General features: G+C 46.5%; 1 protein-coding gene across 1 annotated transcript in view; it reads right to left on the reverse strand.

Annotated features, from left to right (window-relative positions):
• CUBN (cubilin) overlaps positions 1 to 21,303 on the reverse strand; it is a 250,358-nt gene that overhangs the window by 78,762 nt on the left and 150,293 nt on the right. Inside the window, exons 33-38 of the mRNA XM_074985503.1 lie at positions 17,642 to 17,798; positions 15,516 to 15,632; positions 10,882 to 10,995; positions 8,942 to 9,070; positions 8,215 to 8,347; positions 1,682 to 1,887 (exon numbers count right to left, since the gene is read on the reverse strand). Of these exons, the coding sequence (XP_074841604.1) occupies positions 1,682 to 1,887; positions 8,215 to 8,347; positions 8,942 to 9,070; positions 10,882 to 10,995; positions 15,516 to 15,632; positions 17,642 to 17,798 (856 nt within the window). The remainder of the gene's footprint in view (positions 1 to 1,681; positions 1,888 to 8,214; positions 8,348 to 8,941; positions 9,071 to 10,881; positions 10,996 to 15,515; positions 15,633 to 17,641; positions 17,799 to 21,303) is intronic.

Consider the following 21,303-nt stretch of genomic DNA (forward strand, 5'->3'; position numbering starts at 1 on the left):
CTTTATGATTCTAAACCAAATGGAAAGTTGAGAATAAAAGGCTAATTTCCTACACCAGATATTTTTTAATAAGAAAAGTTTGGCACTGTGAACTCGAACATTTAAGCTTCGATAGTAACAATAATACTGGGGTCAGATCGTTCTTACTCTGGGAGCTACAAATGCCATTCATTGCCCTAAATTGTTCCTGCTTGTAGCTGTGCCCAGAGCACAGCAGAAGGATACTATTGCAATGACAACCTGAGAACAATTTTAGTGAGAGAACTGTATTTAGAAAATGGTGCATGAAAAAAGGACTTATTTACAGCTTGTATAATCTGAGGAGATTTCTGCCCACAGAAGGATGTGGTCAAACTACAATAGATAATCTTCTTTTCTGACTAGTATTTTTAAAAAATATGGAGCAATAATCAGACATGAAAGTAAGCTGGTATGGCCTACAGTGGCTCGCAAAGCCTGGTACGCTGCAGCGGCTACTTATAGGCAGAATGGGGTATCAGAAAGACACCACACTTAACACCCCCATCCCTCCATGGAGCTGCCTCTCCCCAGTTGCCTCTGTACAGGAGCAGCTCCACGGGAGAACAGGGCTGGGAGGAGGTCTGGGGGTGGTACGGTAGCTGGAGAAGCTGCTGGTGTTCTGTTCCTTTTCCTTTCTGCTCCCAGTGGAGGAAGGAACAGAAGTCCCGTCCCCATTCCCTCAATCCCTGTCCTCAGCGTGGTTGCTGCTGTTCAGAGCCGTGGACGAGGCAGCTCTGTTGAGGCACAGAGGGTGAGCTGGGGTTTCTGCTCATTCCTGTGCTGGCAGGGGTGGTGGGGATAGGAGCAGAACTGCCAGAAGCTTCTCTGGCTTCTACACTGCCCTGCCAGGTAACATGCGATGCAGGGGAGGGGAAGAGTGTGGGTGCACTGGGCTGGAAGTGGAGTGGAATCACAGTGGGTCACATGATCCCTCTTAACTGGTGTGTTCCCCCTGCCACCAGGGAAAATTAATTTTACTTTCCCTATGATGATAATTTACCTCTTTTTGTTAGTACAGTAGGATTTCAAGATTAGTGAACTTAATGTTCGTGAATTCAACTATTCATGAGCGGCCAAGCGGCTGCTTCCCCTGGGGCTCCGGGCAAGAGCACCAGCAGCCTGGCTCCAGGCATCAGTCATATTTCCAAAATTCAACGTTCATGAGCGTTCTCAAAACGGAACCCTCGCAAATGTTGAGAGCCTGCTGTATTTCTCAAAGCACTTTACAAAGGAGATCATTATCCCCATTTTACAGGTGGGGAAACTGTGGCACATGGAAGTAAAACGACTCACTCAGGGACAGCCAGCAGGCCAGTGGCAGAGCCAGGACGAGAGATCAGGTATCCTGAGTCCTGCACTCTAATCACTAGGAAACATGGTCTTTCTATAATTTTATTTCTAATGCTAGTATCCAAAATACAATCACATAAAATGTAATTGACAAACAAGTGCTCTGTGCAGTCATGTTACAGACAGGCAGATATTCATTAATGTTGGGTACATTTATTTTACAATATTTTGGCTGAAATCCTGGCCTCAATTAAACTTGGTCAGAATTTTGCCATGCCATCATCCTTTATTTTAAACATGCTTTCCCCATTATTATTCCAATTGTTCTGATAATGCCCATTCAATTTTCAATGAAATAAGATTTACTCACAGTGGGCAAAAGTGGCCCTGAAGCCAACATCACTGCCTGAGCTATCAGAGACAAATACGACCCACAAGCTGTGCCCAGTGATGGACGTGTAATTTGAAGGCAAGGAGTTCCCACAGTATCGTCCCACCAACTCGCCCGTGCCATTCCCTTTGCGAATCTCTAGATAATCCTTGGTGCAGCCTTCACTCTCTTCCAGACGAAATGTTCTGTTTCAGTTGCAAAAAGCAGAAACAGCAAGATTAATTGACGTGTGACAGACACGCTGCAGAATTTATCAGACTAGATCAGACCAATGGCCAATACTAGGACTATAAAGAAGCAAAAAACCAAACAACCCCAAAACAAAACAAAACCCAAGCCAGTCAACCAAACAACAAAACCCGTCCATAAATCATAATACATCTAGTCACTTCTGCGGTACTGCACACAGTGGAAGAATTCTTTCCTTACCCCACATATCATTAGTCTGCATGACTAAGCTTTTGTCTCTTAAAGAGTTTTTTTGGTACTCAAAAGTAGCACAAGGTATTTGAAATGCCCACAGTAGATTTTTGATGTAGTGGTGAGGTTACAATTCAACTCATCATATTGGATGGGCAGAACAGTGCAACAGATGCAACTCAGAACCATACTTATATCACTGCATCAATTTGTGCCCATCTCCATCCCCCTTCAGGTCTCCAATGCGCTCTCTGATGAAACAATTTCAAAAGGCAAATACCTACTTGAAATGTCTTCAGTATTATGAAACTTTACCTCCTATTTTCCTTACCTGATTAGTAACAGAGAGGAAGCCGTGCTAGTCTATACACTATCAAAACAAAAAGCAGTCAAGTAGCGCTTCAAAGATTAGCAAAATAGTTTATTAGGTGAGCTTTCGTGGGACAGACCCACTTCTTCAGACCATAGCCAGACTAGAAGAGACTCAACATTTAAGGCACAGAGAACCAAAAACAGTAAGCAAGGAGGACAAATCAGAAAAAGATAATCAAGGTGAGCAAATCAGAGAGTGGAGGGGTGGGGGGGGAAGGTCAAGAATTAGATTGAGCCAAGTATGCAGACAAGCCCCTATAGTGACTCAGAAAGTTCCCATCACGATTTAAACCATGTGTTAAGGTGCCGAATTTGAATATAAAAGCCAGCTCAGCTGTTTTCCTTTCCAGAACAGTGCGATAATTCCTTTTCAGTAACACACATACCTTTAGGTCATTGACAGAATGCCCCATTCCATTAAAATGTTGACTAACTGGTTTGTGGATCTGGAGTGTTTTGATGTCTGTTTTGTGCCCATTGACCCTTTGTCTAAGGGAGTTAGAAGTCTGTCCAATATACAAAGCATCTGGGCATTGTTGGCATATGATGGCATATATGATGTTAGTAGAGGAGCATGAGAAAGTGCCCATGATTCTGTGTGACCTAACCAGGTTACTCACAGAATCACGGGCAGACAGCTGCAGACAGGGTTACAGGGCAGACTAGCACTTGCGGGGCAACAGCAAGCCACTCCCTTAAAGGGCCCCTCCCAGACACACTCAGCCTGCACAGCACGCGGTCTGCAGAGCCACAGGCACACACACCCCGTGAAGCACCATGGACCCCCAGCAGCAGCAGCAGCTAGAGGCCCACACACCCGCCCCTGGAGGAGCAGTGGCTGCCCTGCTCAGTGCCATGCAGGAGGCAGCTGACCATCTTTTATTTGAGGAAGATGAGCTGTCCTCAGGGGATGAGGAAGCAGCCCCAGACCTTGCTGCCCTCCCAGCCCCTGCCCGCCGCACACACTGCCGGCTGTGGAGATACCCCATGAGCACAGACTGGTGGGAGCGGCTGGTGCTCGGCAAGTGGGACAATGACCGCTGGCTCCGGAACTTCTGAATGAGCCGGCAGACATTCCTGGAGCTCTGCCAGTGGCTCACCCCTGCCTTACGGCACCAGGACACCCCCATACGACGTGCCCTCACCGTAGAGAAACGGGTCGTCATCGCTGTCTGGAAGCTGGCCACTTCAGACAGCTACCGATGCCTAGGGCAGCAGTTCGGCATGGGCAAGGCCACCGTCGGGGCTGTCCTCATGGAGGTAAGAGGACCCGGGGGTGGGAGCCTGGGGGGGATCCCTGGGGGGAGAAGTGGGTGAGCCTGGGGGGAGGGGGGGGAGCCTGGGGGGGGAGCCCTGGGGGAGAGGGGGGGAGCCCTGGGGGAGAGGGCCAGACACACCCTGCACACCCCTCACCGGTGGTCTCTCATGTCCTTCTCCTGTAGGTCGTCCGTGCAATCAATGCCCTGCTCCTCCACAGGCTTGTGCGACTTGGGGACCCGGATGCTGCCATCGCGGCGTTTGCCAGCCTGGGCTTCCCAAATTGCTTTGGGGCTCTGGATGGGAGCCCCGGAGCACAGCGGAGGATGCTTCCTCAATAGGAAGGGATACCATTCCATGGTCCTCCAGGCCTTGGTGGACAGCCGGAGCCGCCTCTTGGACATTGGCTCATGCACCCTTACACAGGCCATGTCACAGCCAGCCAGGAGCAGTTCAACATGTTCTTGAACCATGCACACCAGGTGGTTGAGTGCACTTTCGGCCGCCTCAAAGGGTGCTGGAGGTGTCTCCTCGCCCGCCTGGATGCAGGCCTCACCAACATCCCCCAGGTTGTGGGCACGTGCAGCTCACTCCACAACCTGGTGGAGAGCAAGGGAGAGGCCTTCTTCCAGGGCTGGGCTGTGGAGGCTGGCAGGGCCGACATCCAGCCACCCGCTGCCCCCAGTCGCCAGGTCGTCCCTGAGGGGATCCGGGTCTGGGAGGCCCTGCGGGCCCATTTTGACCAGGCTGCGGGGTGAACGCTGGCAGGGCCAGCTGCGGGTGAGCCACCCACTGCACCCCCCATCCTCCACAACACTCCCTGCCCCCACGCCCACACCACAGAGAACCCGAGAGCACACCCCCCCCACTTCTGTGCAATAAATGGAATTTTTTTCAAACAAAACCGTGCAACCTGTATTAATTATTAACAGAAGAAGGAGGGAACTATGTACATGGGGGAGGCAGGTACAAAACACGGGTAGAACAAAAACTATTTACAAAGATGGGGGGAATATGTCCAAAGGAGGGGGTCTTGGGGGGCAACATCCTCGGACATGCACTCCCTATTGTCCTGCACCTGGTGTTGGGGGGCGCGACCCATGTCTCGGCCGGAGGCCCGGTCGAGGCTGCGTGGGGGCCGGGAAAACCAGAAGATAGGGCCGGGCAGAGTCCGGAGGCCCATGGTCCCCCTCAGTGACAGGCCCCAGGATGGCTGATGGTGGAGGGACGGCAGGCGGAGTGGCGGGTGGAGTGGCAGGGGGGACAAGTGCCACGCGATATCCTCGAAGGTGCGCATGAAGGCCCCCCAAGCCTCCTGGTGCCAGGCCAGTGCTCGCTCCTGGAGATGGAGCCGCCGCTCCTCCACCTGCAGGCGCCGCTCGGACACCTCCAGCTGACGCCGGAGGGTGGCGAGCAGCTGGGGGTCCATGGACGCCCGCAGATGGCTCTGCCGCTGTTGGCCTCATCCTGGGGCTGGTCCATGATCTGCCGAGGGGCTGGCCTTGTGGGATGGCCCCGGTAGGCTCTCCGGGATGACAGCCGGTGCGCCGGTGCCCTCCGGGCCCTCCGATGATGCAGCTGCGGAACACAGGGGGGAAGAGAGTGGAGACAGCCATTAGTCTGGGCCCTGACCCGTGGCCCTTGTCCTCCGACCCCTCTGCTGATGGTTCCCCATCCCCGTCCCCCAGAGATTCTGATGCTGATGATGATGGGTGCCCAACCCCGCCCCCGGGAGACCCTAGGTTCTGCTCCCCCCACCCCCAGGGATGGGGCATGGCACTGTCCTACTGGGGGGCAGGGGCTGATGGACTCTTCTGAGAGACATGCCACTGCTGTCCTCGGGGCCACGGTCATCTGGGTGTGTGGAGGGCCCTGGTCATGTCTCTTGTCCCTGCCCCTTAACCCCGGGCGTGTGCACCAGGGCGGTACATACCTGATGGTCCGCTCCCACGGTCGGGGGACACCCATCAGGCAGACGCCTTGCTGGAGCTGCGGGAGGGGAGGTCGATTTGGAGCCCCCCATTGCTGGAGGCCTCCTTCTCCTCCTCCGGTGTCCCAGGGGTGGGCTCCTGGGGGGGGCCCTGGGGTGCAGGGCTGGCCTCCGGGGTGGACTCCATCTCCGGGGCCTGCTGGGGCTCATCACTCGATGTGTCAAGGGTGGCCAGGGGGGAGGAGGTGTACCGGGGGCCCAGGATGGCCCTGAGCTCCCTGTAAAAGGGGCAAATGGCGGGGGCGGCCCCAGATTGGCTGGTCGGGTCCCGGGCCTGGGCATAACCCTGCTGCAGCATCTTTACCTTACTCCTGAAGTGGTCAGGAGTGCGGGCAGGGTGACCCCAGGCAGCCAGGCCCTCGGCCAGCCGAGCGAACACATCTGCGTTCCGCCTCTTGCTCCCCATTACCTGGAGCACCTCCTCCTCGCCCCAGAGCCCCAGCAGGTCCCGCAGCTCGGCCTCCGTCCAGGAGGGGCCCCGCTGCCTCTTCCCCCGCTGGCTGGCAGGCTGGGAGCCCTGGGTCCCCTTGGGGGGGTGCCCTGTGGGCGGTTGGGGGGCTGGCTGGATGCCATGGGGTGCAGGGTGGTGGGTTGGGGCTGCTGAGGTCTGTGAAGGCTGTGCATGTGGCTGTGCTGCTCCCTGCACGAGCTCTCAGCTTCCTGCACAGGAAATAAGGGGGTGGCGAGCTTTAAGGGGCTGCTGCACGCGGCGACCATAGAGCTCAGGGGCTGGAGAGAGAGTCTCTCAACCCCTCAGCTGATGGCCGCCATGGAGGACCCTGCTATTTCGATGTTGCGGGACGCAGATCGTCTACACATGCCCTACTCCGACGTTCAACGTTGAAGTAGGGCGCTATTCCCATCTCCTGATGAGGATAGCGACTTCAACATCTCGCCGCCTTACATCAATTTCAACTTCGAAATAGCGTTCGGCACGTGTAGACGTGGCGGGCGCTATTTCAAAGTTGGCACAGCTGCTTCGAAATAGCTGGCTAGTGTAGACGCAGCTATTGAGTTATATTGAATCAACCCTACATCCTTTTCAAGTCAGTTATGAATATAAAGATCCCAGAAAGTGCCTTCTCCAACTAATGTACAAATATCTGTGCTTGCAGATTCTGCTCACCCATCCTCCCCTTCCTTCAGGCCTGAATATATCCATATTTCTCCACCATACAAACCCACTATGAAACAGTTCCAACTACCCATATGGATATACTTAGGATTAATTTAGACCAAACCTTCAACTTACAAGATAGGCAATTTTTTAAGACCAATGTAAAGAGGATGAATACCTTGCAGCTAAGAAAATTTCTAAAATCCCAACAGTAACTAACTAAAATAAATGCCTCATTACTATAGACTATCCAGTAATAATCTAATGTTTCTTGATTTCACTGTTGGTTATGTGAATCCAATGAACATGTTTTACAACCCTGGAGGATCACGTTATAATTGTATGTGTATTGTACTGTGTGCGTCTGCTTCACACTATACATTTGTTTTGGTTAAGAAGGTTGCTATTTCTTATTATTTTTAGCAATTAACACAAAAAATGTTTCTCAGATAACAGTGTTCTCACCCATTTCTCAGAGAAAGAATTCTTAACAGTGTGTTCATTTTTTGGGCTAGCAAAGATATGTTTCCATGATAACATTATATACAATAAGTACATTTGTGTTACTTGTACACTACTTAACCTCAAACACAAATTCTAGTGTTGCTTTTCTTTTTTAACTGACTGCTCTGTTGAGGGTTAGTGTTCTGTTTCCTGGCACCAAACAAAGTTTAACACTGTGAAACAGACAATTTAGAAATGAACATAATGGGCAAAGAGGGTCATAGCCTCATCTTTCTAAAATCATCTGAGTTGTACTCTGGATCATGCCTACTCTTCTGGTCTCATGTCTTCTCAGGAAAATCCTTTGTCAGGAAGGAAAGTACACTTCTAGCAAGACCCGCTTTGTTATTGCTTTATAGCTCCACCTTTGTGATTTGACATAGCTGCAGGCCTTTGATTCAGCATGGCACCAGTTATTGCCGCCTACTAAGAATATGGATTCTTTATACTATTCAGATGTACAGTGATATGAGATGCCTGCTAATAACCAAAAAAGAACTGAAAAGGCTTTCGCTTGCAAAAGGGCCCATAAAGACAAAAGATGCAGTGATGTTGAATTTCCTCTTCCTTACGACTTCCTGAAATCTGATCCCTTTCGCATCCTATGATATACGTTCTCCCACCAATGCACCACCTAATTATATAATACCGTATATGCTGTTAATATAAATGATGACTAATAAGGGAAAAAAACAGATGTGAGCTCCCTGTGGGCACTGCTGTGTTCTCTAAGTTATTTTGGACACACTGCTACAGTTTTACATTCTGTTAATTACATTTCCTACTAAACACAAAGCTTCCTTCCTGTAGCTACATTAAAAGACTGAACAATAAGCCCAGGAATGGATTTACATGAAAGACAGCTGAAGTCGGTTGCCAGGAGAGCTGACAATGTTCCAGATACATTCAGTGTTCAAAGGATAAGATTCAGGGTAGCTGGGGCTGTTGAAGGCTCCTCTGTCCATGTGGAAGGTACCGCCACAGGCTGAAAAGAGAGAGACAGAGTGAAGACAACATGGAAAAGCACCTCAGGCAGAAATGGGCTGACTCACCTCCTCAGGGAGTAAAAAAATGGAACCATTTGATAGCCCTTTCTGCCTGCTCTTGGCATTGGTGGACAGAGCATTGACCAGATTGCAGGAAGGAAATCCCAGCTTCAGGACTCAAATACTTAAATGTGCCAAACTGAGCAAAGCACAGAGCTGGCTACTGGTGACTTAAAAAGAAAGGGCCCAGCTAGCAGAGGAAGTGAAAATGCTAGGAGGTTAGAGTTTGGTACATGGTGCCTCTCTTGTTGGGATGGCAGCAGCTGGAGGCATACGGTGGCAGCAGCTTTCCCATCTGCAGATGGAAAAGTCACTTTGTGGTTAGCACTGGGCAGGTTCAGCAGATAGCTATGGAGCTCCCTCCTGGGCCAAAAAAGAGGGTCAAGGCAATGCAGGATTTTGAGTGTTGTGATGTCAGGATTTAAACAAAACTAGAAAAGGGAAACGGAGAGGGTTTCCTTGAACATCTATTGTTCAGGTCACCAATTGCTTTTATACCAGCTCCAGCAAAGGGGCTTGAAAAATTAACTTACAGGACAATGATGCAGCACAGGTAGCATGGAAACCTCTGGCAGTTCCAGCATTATTGGATACAAAATTTACAACAAACGCATTGCTGAAAGATGTGACGGGGTGTGGCATAACAGTGCCACAGTAACGACCTGAAAATTAACAGCAACACAAAGCAAGTGAAATGTTAAGCAGGGAATATAAACACCAGCCTAGTTACCTGGTTCAGAAATTACATTAAAATGCTAATGTCTATCAGCTACTATTAAAACTATCTTTTGCTTGTGGTTTACAATCCTTGGTATAGACTAAATGCTCCCCAATTATGTAACATTATGACAACTTAATAATAGTGTAAAATAGGTAAAAAGATATGATGTTACTGGCAATCTAGAGACTCTCTCTGAGTGAATAGGCTTGGTGAATGTGATGTCACAGGGCTTCTGTGTGGAGGGGCACGTGAACTGTATTTGAAAAGGAAGGCTGATAGCACCTTTGGTGTCTTGGTTGGTTGCCGGGCATCCATTTTTCGACTGGAATGCCTGGTTGAAAAGGAACCGTGGTGGCTCCATTCAGCACCACTGACCAGGCCACTGGAAGTGTGGTTGGCACACTGGCAGGGTAGTCCCTACCAGTCCTCGCTCCACACTATGCCTCAGAAGTGGCTGGGGCAGGTCCAGCTCCTTGGCCGGGGGGTAGGGAAGTCAGCTCTGTGCACTGTCTCCACCCAGAGTGCCAGCTTTGCTCTCCCATTGGCTGGGAACTACGGACAATGGGCAGTGCAGTGCAGCTGACTGCGAGCCACCCAAGGTGAACCCACATCCCAAGCCTGAGTCCCAACTCCCTGCCCCAGCCCCGAGCCCCATCCTGCACCCAAATCCTTCACCCCGGACCCCCCGCCAGAGCCTGCACCCCCAGTCTGAGCCCTCATCCCCCTCCTGTGCCTCATCCCATCTCAACCACAACCCTCCCCCACACTCTGAATCCACAAGTTCCACTCCTTGGCCTGGAGCCTCCTCCTGCCTCCCAAACCCCTCATCTTCAGCTCCACCCAGGAGCCTGCACCCTGAGCTGGAGCCCTCACCTCCTCCAACATCCAAACTCCCTGTCCCAGCCCAATGAAAGTGAGTGAGGGTGTGGGACAGTGAGCCCCACAGATTGGGGAATATAGTGAGCAGGCATGGGGCCTCAGGGCAGGGCAGGGCCTCAGGGAAAAGACAGGACTAAGGTGCTCAGTTTTGCATGAGTAGTAAGTTGGCAACCCTATGGCCTGACCTGAGGAATGCGAAGGTGAGAGGATAAGAGACAAAGGATCAAACTCTGCTCTTACTAAAGTCTCTGTAAATCAAGAGTAATCCCACACTGGGGGTGGAGGGTGGGGAAATCTCTTCTTGGTTTTACATTACAGATATCCCCCACATTGTTTCACTCTGGGAGGGAGAAATGTTTGTTTTCTCTCCCTCACAGTGAAATAAGCTCCAGGACACTCCTCCAAAGATTGAGAACCACCGGTGATCCTGGAGCGCATGCTGTCCACGCTGAGGAGTTGACTTCCGGCGGCTTCAATAGAGCAATGCTGTCAGAAAGTGCCCCCACCACAGCTGCTGAGGAACTCCCTCAGAAGAAGAGCTCACCTTGCAGAAGATCATTTGCATCATTCTATTGTTCGCATTGGATACATTCCTGTAGAGCACCCTCAGTGCTTTGGCAGAGAAAAACTAAGTTCTTCAGCACAGGGGTTGTCACTCTGTGTTTGGACAGCACTTAGCACAATGAGGCCCCATTTTTGACTGGACCCTACCATAATAAACATTAATCATCAAATGATCCAATAACTAACCATATAAATGTTATTCAGTCTTGAATCTCTCTCAGCTCATCACAACTTTGAGTTTGAACATATATAAATATACAGTTTAAAACAATGTAGGAAAAAAAAAGAAAAAGAAAAAGGCTACAGTACCTAGAAGAGGAGCCTCGTGATTATCACCTTCCAAAATCTCCACAAAATCCATGGTACAGTTCTGCCTGTTGCTTTCAATGTCAAAGTCAGTGAATGACAGCGTGATGTGGTTGACTGTTAATGGTGAAGAATAAAAACTTAAGGATTTGCATTTCACATATAACTAACTACCAAGGTTTACAGAGTGGATTTTATGTCTTGTTTTGATTGGAGAGAATGGATAGCAAAAGCTTAAGTATGAGGTTTCTCTCCCTAAGTCAATCAGTGTATTGATTGAACCTCTCTCTTCTGGCACCCTTGCGACCTGATCGGTGCTGGACAAGAGAATTTGCTGGACCAGGGAAGATCAATATTTTCTAGCATATTACCAACACTTCACTGCTTACTGGGCAAATTGGAGCTAAATAATGGCATGGAACACTCAGAGTCAGGAGTAGACAAATTTTATGGCATCACAGGAAACTTGACCTTTCATGATAAGTGGCCACCTGGCTAACAAAAGTCATGCCAGATTATGGATGATGCTGAATGAGAGAGTTCTGGATTAGAGAGGTTCAACCAGCATGAAATTGGCGTCTGTTTATTGTTCATGAAGTATAAGATCAGAGGTAGCTTGTTTATAGTTACATAAAGTGAGTATAATGGAGGTACTTATGTTTATTGTAAAAATACTTTTAAGTCTTTCATGACACTATATTGGGCAGTTATGTTTAGTGCACCTGCTTCAGATTTCACCACTGAAGATATAATAGTTACAAACGTATTTTTAACATCCTAACAACTTCATAGCTATGTGTTGAATGATAGCCAGTAGATAATTTTGCAGATAAATATTTTAAAATATCTTACATCTGCTCTCGTAGGCTCATGAAACCCCATCCCTTGGGATCTATAGCATGGAACGCTGTGAAATGCAAACAGATTTTGCCCAGCTCCGGGCTCACAATTAGCTGGATTTTGCATCGCTTTTCAAACATTCATATGTGTCGATCTGACTGGTCATCAGCATCTGCCACTATACTCATGTGAAATTGGATTTTCCATGCTGTGATGCTCTAGGCTACTCAATGAAAAGGAGGATTTGGCCCTCAGGATTTTTTTTTTATGACTGTAATACTGCTTTTTGTTTGTTCATTATGACCATTTTCTTTCATAATTGCTGAGGAGGATGAGAACAGCAGCTTGTCTCACAACCAATACTTGATAATAGCTGTTCCTAATCTAGGAGTGGTCACATGTCTTGAACAGGCCAGACACAGAGCAGCCTGTGATGTCCATAATGGGAAGATGTATGTGGAAGTGCTATGAACCACATTTGAAGTCCTGTCTCCAATGGGGGGAACTCCATTAATTATAATGTCCCACCCACACATAATGAATTTAGAACAGATATTTTTTCTAACCATGCCAGGAACTATAGGGACAGAGGTGTTGCATTCAACATTGTACCAGAAGAGTCAGTAAATTGCAGCTCAGGATAGAAGACAAAAAGTAAATCACAATGTGTGGGGAAAGTAGGGTAACTTGTAGATGCTCTCAGTATGAATAGAACAAGAGAACCCTGCTGTTTTGTGCCAGTAGCTAAATCCATTTTATATGTTCCTGTACTGCTGGCATGAGCATAATTATGATGCCAGGTATACCTATCAGGTATGCCAGGAATCTCCATGGTACATGGAGGAATTCTCTGATCCTTGCTTATGCTAGTTATGTACCAGGGTAATTTATTGGCTCAGAAGAGGTACTTCTGATGTGCACCAATGGATCTGGGAGAAGAGTCAGGCCTACGGTCTTCTTATAAATAACATCCTAGAGAAAGCCACTTTTGAAGATTTTGTACTTTGCAGATCAGAGACAGTTGTGAATGACTTCTTTCTCCTTGGATTTCTAGCAAATTCTCTGTTGTTATCTTTGTTGAATTTTCTCTAATTTACTAGAGTTGCTTTGTCAGATAGATTTTCATTGTATAATCCCATCCGTCCAGACGATTTAGAACATTTTCTAAAATTCTCTGTTTGGGTTGAAATATTTCATGGTGTATTTCATACTATCAGATGAGCACCAAAGGTATATTGGCCATCTTGAAAAATGGATATTTGTCTGCAACTCCTGCTCAGTGCTATCTGGGACGCCATAATATTTCTCCGTTATTCTGTATCAGGAAATGGCCCATTCTAACAGATTCTAATGCACAATGGCCACATCAATACCACCCTGTACCGTAAACCCACTGATCGCTACATCTACCTTCATGCCTCCAGCTTCCATCCCAGACACACCACACGGTCCATTGTCTACAGCCAAGCACTAAGATATAACCGCATTTGCTCCAACCCCTCCAACAGAGACAAACACCTACAGGATCTCTACCAAGCATTCTTGAAACTGCAATACCCATCTGAGGAAGTGAAAAAACAGATCAACAGAGCCAGACGTATGCCACGAAGCTTCTTACTACAGGAGAAGCCCAAGAGAGAAACCAACAGAACACCACTAGCCATCACCTACAGTCCTCAGCTAAAACCTCTACAGCACATCATCAGGGATTTACAACCCATCCTGGACAATGATCCCCCACTTTCACTTGGGAGGCAGACCAGTCCTTGCCCACAGACAACCTGCCAACCTGAAGCAAATCCTAACCAGCAACTATACACCGCACCACAGTCACTCTAACTCAGGGACCCATCCATGCAACAAACCTCATTGCCAGCTCTGCCCACATATCTACACCAGCAACACCATTACAGGACCTAACCAGATCAGCCACACCATCGTGGGTTCATTCAGCTGCACATCTACCAATATAATTTATGCCATCATGTGCCAGCAATGCCCCTCTGCTATATACATCGGACAAACTGGACAGTCTCTACGTAAAAGAATAAACGCACACAAATCAGATATCAGAAATGACAATATACAAAAACCCATAGGAGAGCACTTCAATCTCCCAGGCCACACAGTAGCAGACTTAAAAGTAGCTATCCTACAGCAAAAAAATTTCAGGACCAGACTCCAAAGAGAAATTGCTGAGCTACAATTCATCTGCAAATTCGATGCCCTCAGCTCAGGCTTAAACAAAGACTGTGAATGGCTGGCTAAATACAAAAGCTGCTTCCCCTCCCTTGGTGTTCACACCTCCAGATCAACTGCTGGTAGTAAGCCTCACCCTTGCTGACTGAGCTAACCTTGTTATCCCCACCCTTGCTCTGGCTTATTTATACCTAGCCCTGCAGATTTCCAAGACCAGCATCTGATGCAGTGAGTCTGTGCTCACGAAAGCTCATGCTCAAAAGTTTTCTGTTAGTCTATAAGGTGCCACAGGACCCTTCATTGCTGTTACAGATCCAGACTAACACGGCTACCCCTCCAATACTTAACAGATTGAGTGATTTTTGGTAAATGTTATCTTTTTAATCACAACCATCGTAAACATATGTCCAATATTTAGGGAAATCTGAGAGCAGGCCTATGCATATATTATTTATGTTCTCCTGTTTCTGATTGTTGTTCTTCCATATCTCCTTAATTTAAGCTTTCTCCCTCTCCATGTCAAAAAGACAATGACTAGATACCAGGGCTTCTCATGCAAGGACATAGGTCTCACTTAATAGCTCTGGCTGCACATTATAGCTGCGTCTACACGTACACGCTACTTCGAAGTAGCGGCACCAACTTCGAAATAGCGCCCGTCGCATCTACACGCATCGGGCGCTATTTCGAAGTTAACTTCGACGTTAGGCGGCGAGACATCGAAGTCGCTAACCTCATAAGGAGATAGGAATAGCGCCCTACTTCGATGTTCAACGTCGAAGTAGGGACCGTGTAGACGATCCGCGTCCCGCAACGTCAAAATTGCTGGGTCCTCCATGGAGGCCATCAGCTGGGGGGTTGAGAGATGCTCTCTCTCCAGCCCCTGCGGGGCTCTATGGTCACCGTGGGCAGCAGCCCTTAGCCCAGGGCTTCTGGCTGCTTCTGCGGCAGCTGGGGATCTGTGCTGCAGGCACAGGGTCTGCAACCAGCTGTCAGCTCTGTGGATCTTGTGTTGTTTAGTGCAACTGTGTCTGGGAGGGGCGCTTTAAGGGAGCGCCTGGCTGTTGAGTCCGCCCTGTGACCCTGTCTGCAGCTGTGCCTGGCATCCCTATTTCGATGTGTGCTACTTTGACATGTAGACGTTCCCTCGCAGCGCCTATTTCGATGTTGGGCTGAGCAACGTCGAAGTTGAACATTGACGTTGCCGGCCCTGGAGGACGTGTAGACGTTATTCATCGAAATAGACTATTTCGATGTCGCAACATCGAAATAAGCTATTTCGATGTTGGCTGCACGTGTAGACGTAGCCTATATGCAGTTACACAGCCTACAATTCAGGCCTCGGGTCTCATAAATCTGACAAGAGAACAAAGTTATAAATTTTTTTTTGTTCTGTTTTTCATTAAACCTTAAATCTTTTTAAAGCAGATTTTTGGTTTCTGACACATTAAGAGATCCTTATTCTCTGCAACCTACCAGAAGGCAGGATTTCCTAGAGAAGAAAGGGAGGAATTTTGCATTGTTACCACAGCCAAGATGAAGATATTAGTCATCCAGCAAGTTTCCCACAATTTTTTTTTTTTTTTTTTTTTACTTACACGGCTCCTGGGCCCGAATAATCCAGCTGCAGTTCTGATTGTCTGGGTACTTGGCAGGATACAGAGGAGAGGAAATTGCTGTACCAACTGAATCCGTCTCTATGAGGCTTCCACATGCTTTGGAATAAAATACACATAGGGCACATACACAAGGCACATTTTTGACAGCTTTAACAGGATAGGACATGTCAAAATGGATGCACTGGAACTCAACATGCTCTTGTTGATTTCTCCAGGGACTGAAATCTAAAATCTCTGAAGCATTTGACAAACAATTTGCCAAAACAGTTCATTGGACCATATCCTCAGCAGCAGCCACCCTTGTGCAACCCCATTCATGGGACCATCCTGTGCCAGGATGACCCTTTCATGTAAGTCTCAGCAGCCCAAGGGCTGCTTTTATCTAACAGCCCCTGAGGGCCAGTCTGGGAACCAAGCATTATCAGGGTTTGGGGGAAGCTCCAGTCATACCCCACCTCCCTTGTGATAGGCCTAGGTTGGCAGTTGTGAGGAAGCATGGTATAGAAGCTACTCGAACAGCCCCACTCTGCACAGAGATCCCTGGCATCGATAGGCTCCTTTTGTCTGGGTCCTCTTGTCTGGCTGTGGGGCCTGTGCTGTATGAGTGAATTTTGTGTGTGTGTATAAACATATGGATTGAGTTCTTTTTTGCCCTGATCTAAAATGCCTTTCCAGACCTCGCTGCTGAGAGCCTGCAGAATCACCAATCTGGGGCTTTGGGGCAGAGCCAGGATTGGACTTGATAAGTTCCATCCCTTGCTGTTGATGACTACATGAAGTACCATGCCAGAATATATATTTTCAGGGGAGTTTCTAGGAGAACTGAGACACACTGCTTTGTTTAGCTCACTTTCAGAGCTCAGTATAGTTAAGGAGGATTATTTGTTTTGAGGGTGAAAATTTTCCGTTGAAGGCAATAGCAAAATTCCCATTGACTGAACATTTTCCCTGGAGTACTTCAAGGCCTAATCTCAAACATCTGTTGTTAGATTACTGAAGTTTCAATCAGTAGAAATGTTTGTGTTTGTAAGCCTAGTCCACATACTACCCAAGATTGTATGCGTCACAATATTGCATTTTTACTTGGTTCCAAACCACTGGGAAATGCAATGTTATTTGCTGAATACCTTCAAATTAATATCACCTAACAATACAAAACCCTGGGAATATGGGGCAAAGTGTAGATGATATTGAAGAGCTGGGGTGGCTGTCAAATGAAGAACAATTTAATGTTCTAATAAATAGATAGGTTGTGCAAAAGCGTGACAATAATTACACACTGCACATTATTACTAGAATGAACTGTATGATAAATCTTTTCTAAATAAATACATTTTATATATGTCATGTCTTATTTTTAAAGGTATTATCTTTTCCTGGACGACATGGAACAGATTCTCCTGGAAGGAGGAACCACTGAATGATTCAATAGGCCTTCCCTGCCCGCCTCTTACTTCTAAAAAAATATATGTTGTAAAAGTTTACAGAGGTTTTTCTTAATAATAAAAAGAGAAATGTTATTAATATGCCAAATAAATAAAGGGTGAGATTCTGCGCTCCTCTAAGAGGAAACAGCAGAGAACTTGAAGCCCAAGGGACTTGAAATCATCTTTACATGGGCTATTCTGGAGGCTGGAGAAACCACCCCCACCACACTGTAGTTTACACAGTTCTGCGGCTCTGTCTAAATTATGGCCGCTTTATTGCATGGCCCTATGAGCAAAATAATGAGCCCAAATCTTGATATACTCTCCATAGTAGGCTTGCAGTGGGAGCCTTGGAAACTAAACTCACAGATGTCCCCATAATGACTATGTAAGGGGGATCCTCTCCCATCCACAGTCAGGACCTTCAGGGTTCCTTTATGCTGTCCTAACTTGTATCTGGAGTAAAGGTGGCAGTTGGCTGTGGAGATCTCACCCTAAGTCAAAATATTTTGGCTTGAACAATTCTCAAATGATAAGTATCTTGCCAATGCCTCTTTAAAGCCATATGACATACGTAGTGAAACCAGCACTGGATATAAGATGTGATAAGAGATTGCACATAGTAGAAAAGTAATTTGTGATCAGCAAAATGAGTGTTTATGTCACTGAGAAACTTGCCTTCTGTGAAGCGAGCACTGAAACCCCGGTGGTGGTTGCTGCCGTTGGACTGTAATCGGACGAACATAACATGCTGGGTGGATGTGATGGGACTGGGGAGCTGGCCACCGCACAGTTTTTCAAGAAGTGGAGCTTCGCTGTTTTGGCCATCAAATACCTATATGAAACAGTAGTGCACAGAGGGAATAACTGAAGCTTCAGATCAATACGTGTGTCCATTTCCCACCCATCGTACAAAAAATAAATGTATTAGGGTTTAAATTTTTTGGGCAAGTGTTCATTTGTACACATACATTCTGGGTCTTTTGGTATTTGGCAAAGGGAAATTGACCTTGCTTTTAAAATCCTTCAGTCTATCAGCTACAGTACAGTGGGTTCTGTGCTCATGATGAGAATCTTCTAACATATTTACTTCTTAATAGGTTCAGTCAGAAAAACACAGTAAGCTACAAAAAAATGGGAATTTGCAATTGTCCTAGAAATCACTGAATTCCATCATTTAACATTCGTTATGCAACTGAAGAAACTCATCAGCCTTATGGCAAAACTGTCCAAACCCATTATCCCCAAAAGTGAAACTGTATTCCTCAGAGCTTAAAGCTCCTGCTTTTAAAGGCAACAGCGTACAAGCAATATCCTGATGCAAGACTCTGAAATGCTGTCTAGAATTTTTACAAAATACTTATTTTTCTCTATCATATGAGTCATCTGCTGTATATATCACTCATACAAATCTGGTGGCCTTCCTGAAGGAATATTGATAAAAATTTCATTTCATATCACTAGGGCCACACCAAACTCACAGTCCATTTTGGTCAATCTCATGGTCACAGGATTTTTAAAATGGTAACTTGCAGGAGTTCAGATATTTAAATCTGAAATTTCACGGTGGTGTAACTGTTTGAGCTGCTGTAACTGGGTTCCTGACCCAAAAACAAATTGTGTGAAGGTCACAGGATCGCAGTGGGGAGGGGTAGGTGGGGTGTTGTGGCACTGCTACCTTTACTTCTGAGCTGCTGTTGGTTGTGGCTCTGCCTTAAGCGCTGGGCATTTGGAGAGCAGCAGGTTCTAGGTGGGAGTTCAGCTCTGAAGGAAGAGCTCCCTCCAGTAGCAGGACAGAAGTAAGGATAGTATGGTATGGTTTTGCCCACCTTATTTCTGCGCTTCTGCCTGCACAGTCGGGCCCTTAGTCAGCAGCTGTCACTCTCTGGGTACCCAGTTCTGAAAGCAGCAGTACAGAAGTTAAGGGTGATGGGTATGCTATTGCCATCCTTACTTCTGCACTGTTACTGGCAGGGTTGTGCCTTCAGAGCTGGGCACACAGCCAACATTACAACCTCTGCTCTCCAGCTGCCCAGCTCTGAAGGCAGCACAGAAGTAAGGGTGGGAATACCGTGACCCTCCTAAAATAACTTTGTGATCCCATGCAACACGCTTTTGGGTCAGGACCCTCAATTTTAGATAAGTTGATTTTCCCCTTGAAATCTACATAGCGTAAAAGCACACAAAAGGCCAGACTTCATGTGAGGACACCAAATTTCATGGTCTGTTTTGCATGGCTGTGAATTTGATAGGGCCTGCCTATCACACTGTCTGTCATGTGTTCCATACATTTCAATCTCTATACAAAATTCATATCGTCATGGATACAACTGAGAAGCAACGTGAACCAACCGGTATTGTTTTGTCACTTCTAGTAATGCAACCATTCCCGACCTAGGCAGAACCCTGGGACCACAGAACAGTGGCCAATGATCTTACCTTCTCTCTGTTGTTCCTCCATCCATACGATTCATTTTTGCTCAATCAGAACCTAAGTTTTGCCTCAATAAGGACTGTAGGACTTGTAAGTCCTGTAAGTAACTTCTACTAGCTTCAGCTATAAGCATATATATAAGGGAACTCAGAGTTTTCAATCTTTGGTCCCTAAAGATAGGCAACTAAATCCATATTTTCATGCTTTACTGTGGGTGTTGGTGCCTAACTTAGACACTTCAGTTTGGAAATTTATTTAGAGAAGGGGAAAGAAAAGAGGGATAGGGTTTAAGGCCACAGCTTCAATTGTGTGGTAACTGCAATAACACACATTTAATAGACAACAGATTTAACTGAATCAATCAAGTGGACTGTTTCAAAACAATTAACAAACGTGTAACTCTCCCCTTTGTGATCATGCATACAACATGGCACTTATAAATCATCGTGCACCAGTAAAACAGGAAGGAAGCAAGCAGGAAGAAAGATGGTTTTGTAAGACATCACTTTTCATTTCATCACAAGTGCTTTTCTTCTTTTTTTAATGTGAGTTATAAAGAATGTTTTGTTTTGTTTTTTTTCCATTTTAGTTTATGGTCTGCCACATTAGGAGGCAAGAGATTACAGGGGTTTGATTTTAACTCTAAACCAACTGGTTTCCAACTGACACTGAATCAGAATTAAAAATAAAATAAAAGAGAAACAACAAAGGAAAACAGCTACTATCACTGGGTGTCCTGCTCACAACAGCTTTTACAGATAGATAGATATATAAATAGAGATACACATCTCTTAGAGCTAGAAGATCCATGGGAGGTCAACGAGTCCAGTCCCTTGCCCTCTTGGCAGGACCAAGCACTACTGCCCCTTTTTTAAAAACACCTGATTGCCCAATGGCCTCCTCAAAGATTGAGCCTGAAACACTGGGGTTAGCAGGCCAATGCTCACACCACTGAGCTATCCCTCATTAAGTAAAGGCCTCATTAAGATAGACAGTCTCACTGTGGCTTCTGCCATTAGCTACATCATTTGGAACATTGAGCATATGTTGCAAGTGGTGCTGATACTTGAATTTATCAGTATAAGATCAGGACTTGGGGAGGAGAAATGATCTAATTAGCAGGCAGGATACTGGCTTAGGACCTGGGAAATTGGATTCAGTTCCTGGCTCAGTCACAAACTTCCTATGTGACTCTGGTCATGTTATTTAATATAACTTGTGCCTCAGCTCCCCATGTGTAAGATGGGGAGAATACTTCACAGGCTGTTGTGAGGATAAAATCCATTAATGATTGTGAGAGCTTCAGCTATTATGGTGATAAAGACCCTATAAGTAAGCAAAAAGAAAAAAAACACCACAACTGTATTACAACAGATTTCCCTATTTCAAATACACAGTACGCAGTCTGTGAGATTCTTTAGAAATGCACAGCAACACTGTGCAAAAAATTGAGAACTCAAACCTTTCTCCTGATAGTAACAGAGAGAAAGCTGTGCTAATGATACTGTACCACACAGTTTAATTTTCCAGCCTCCAATGACAGAAGGTCCCTGAGCAACTTACTAAAAAATTATTAAAACTAGTGTTTTCCAAAGGTCAACATGCAGAGATAAGCAACAGAGGACAAGCTCCTTGTTTAATCCATATACATGCCCTACTTAGCTGATACAGTTTTCATGAATTAAACATTTGCCTCCTGGCTTATCACGTTGGCTGACTCTGTGGGGCCCTGAGAGAGAGTATTAAATGTACTATAATGTCTAGACAAATAAGTAGCTGGTAAAGAGGGCCATGATAACCTTCCATTCAACCTTTTCTTATTTTCTGGCTTCCAGACAGTCTGACTCTTAATATCCAGGTAGAAATGTTGAATGATTTTTTTCTTCACATGTTCTGTCAATTTCTC

This window comes from Carettochelys insculpta, chromosome 2 (assembly GCF_033958435.1).
Source record: "Carettochelys insculpta isolate YL-2023 chromosome 2, ASM3395843v1, whole genome shotgun sequence".
NCBI lineage: Eukaryota > Metazoa > Chordata > Testudines > Carettochelyidae > Carettochelys > Carettochelys insculpta.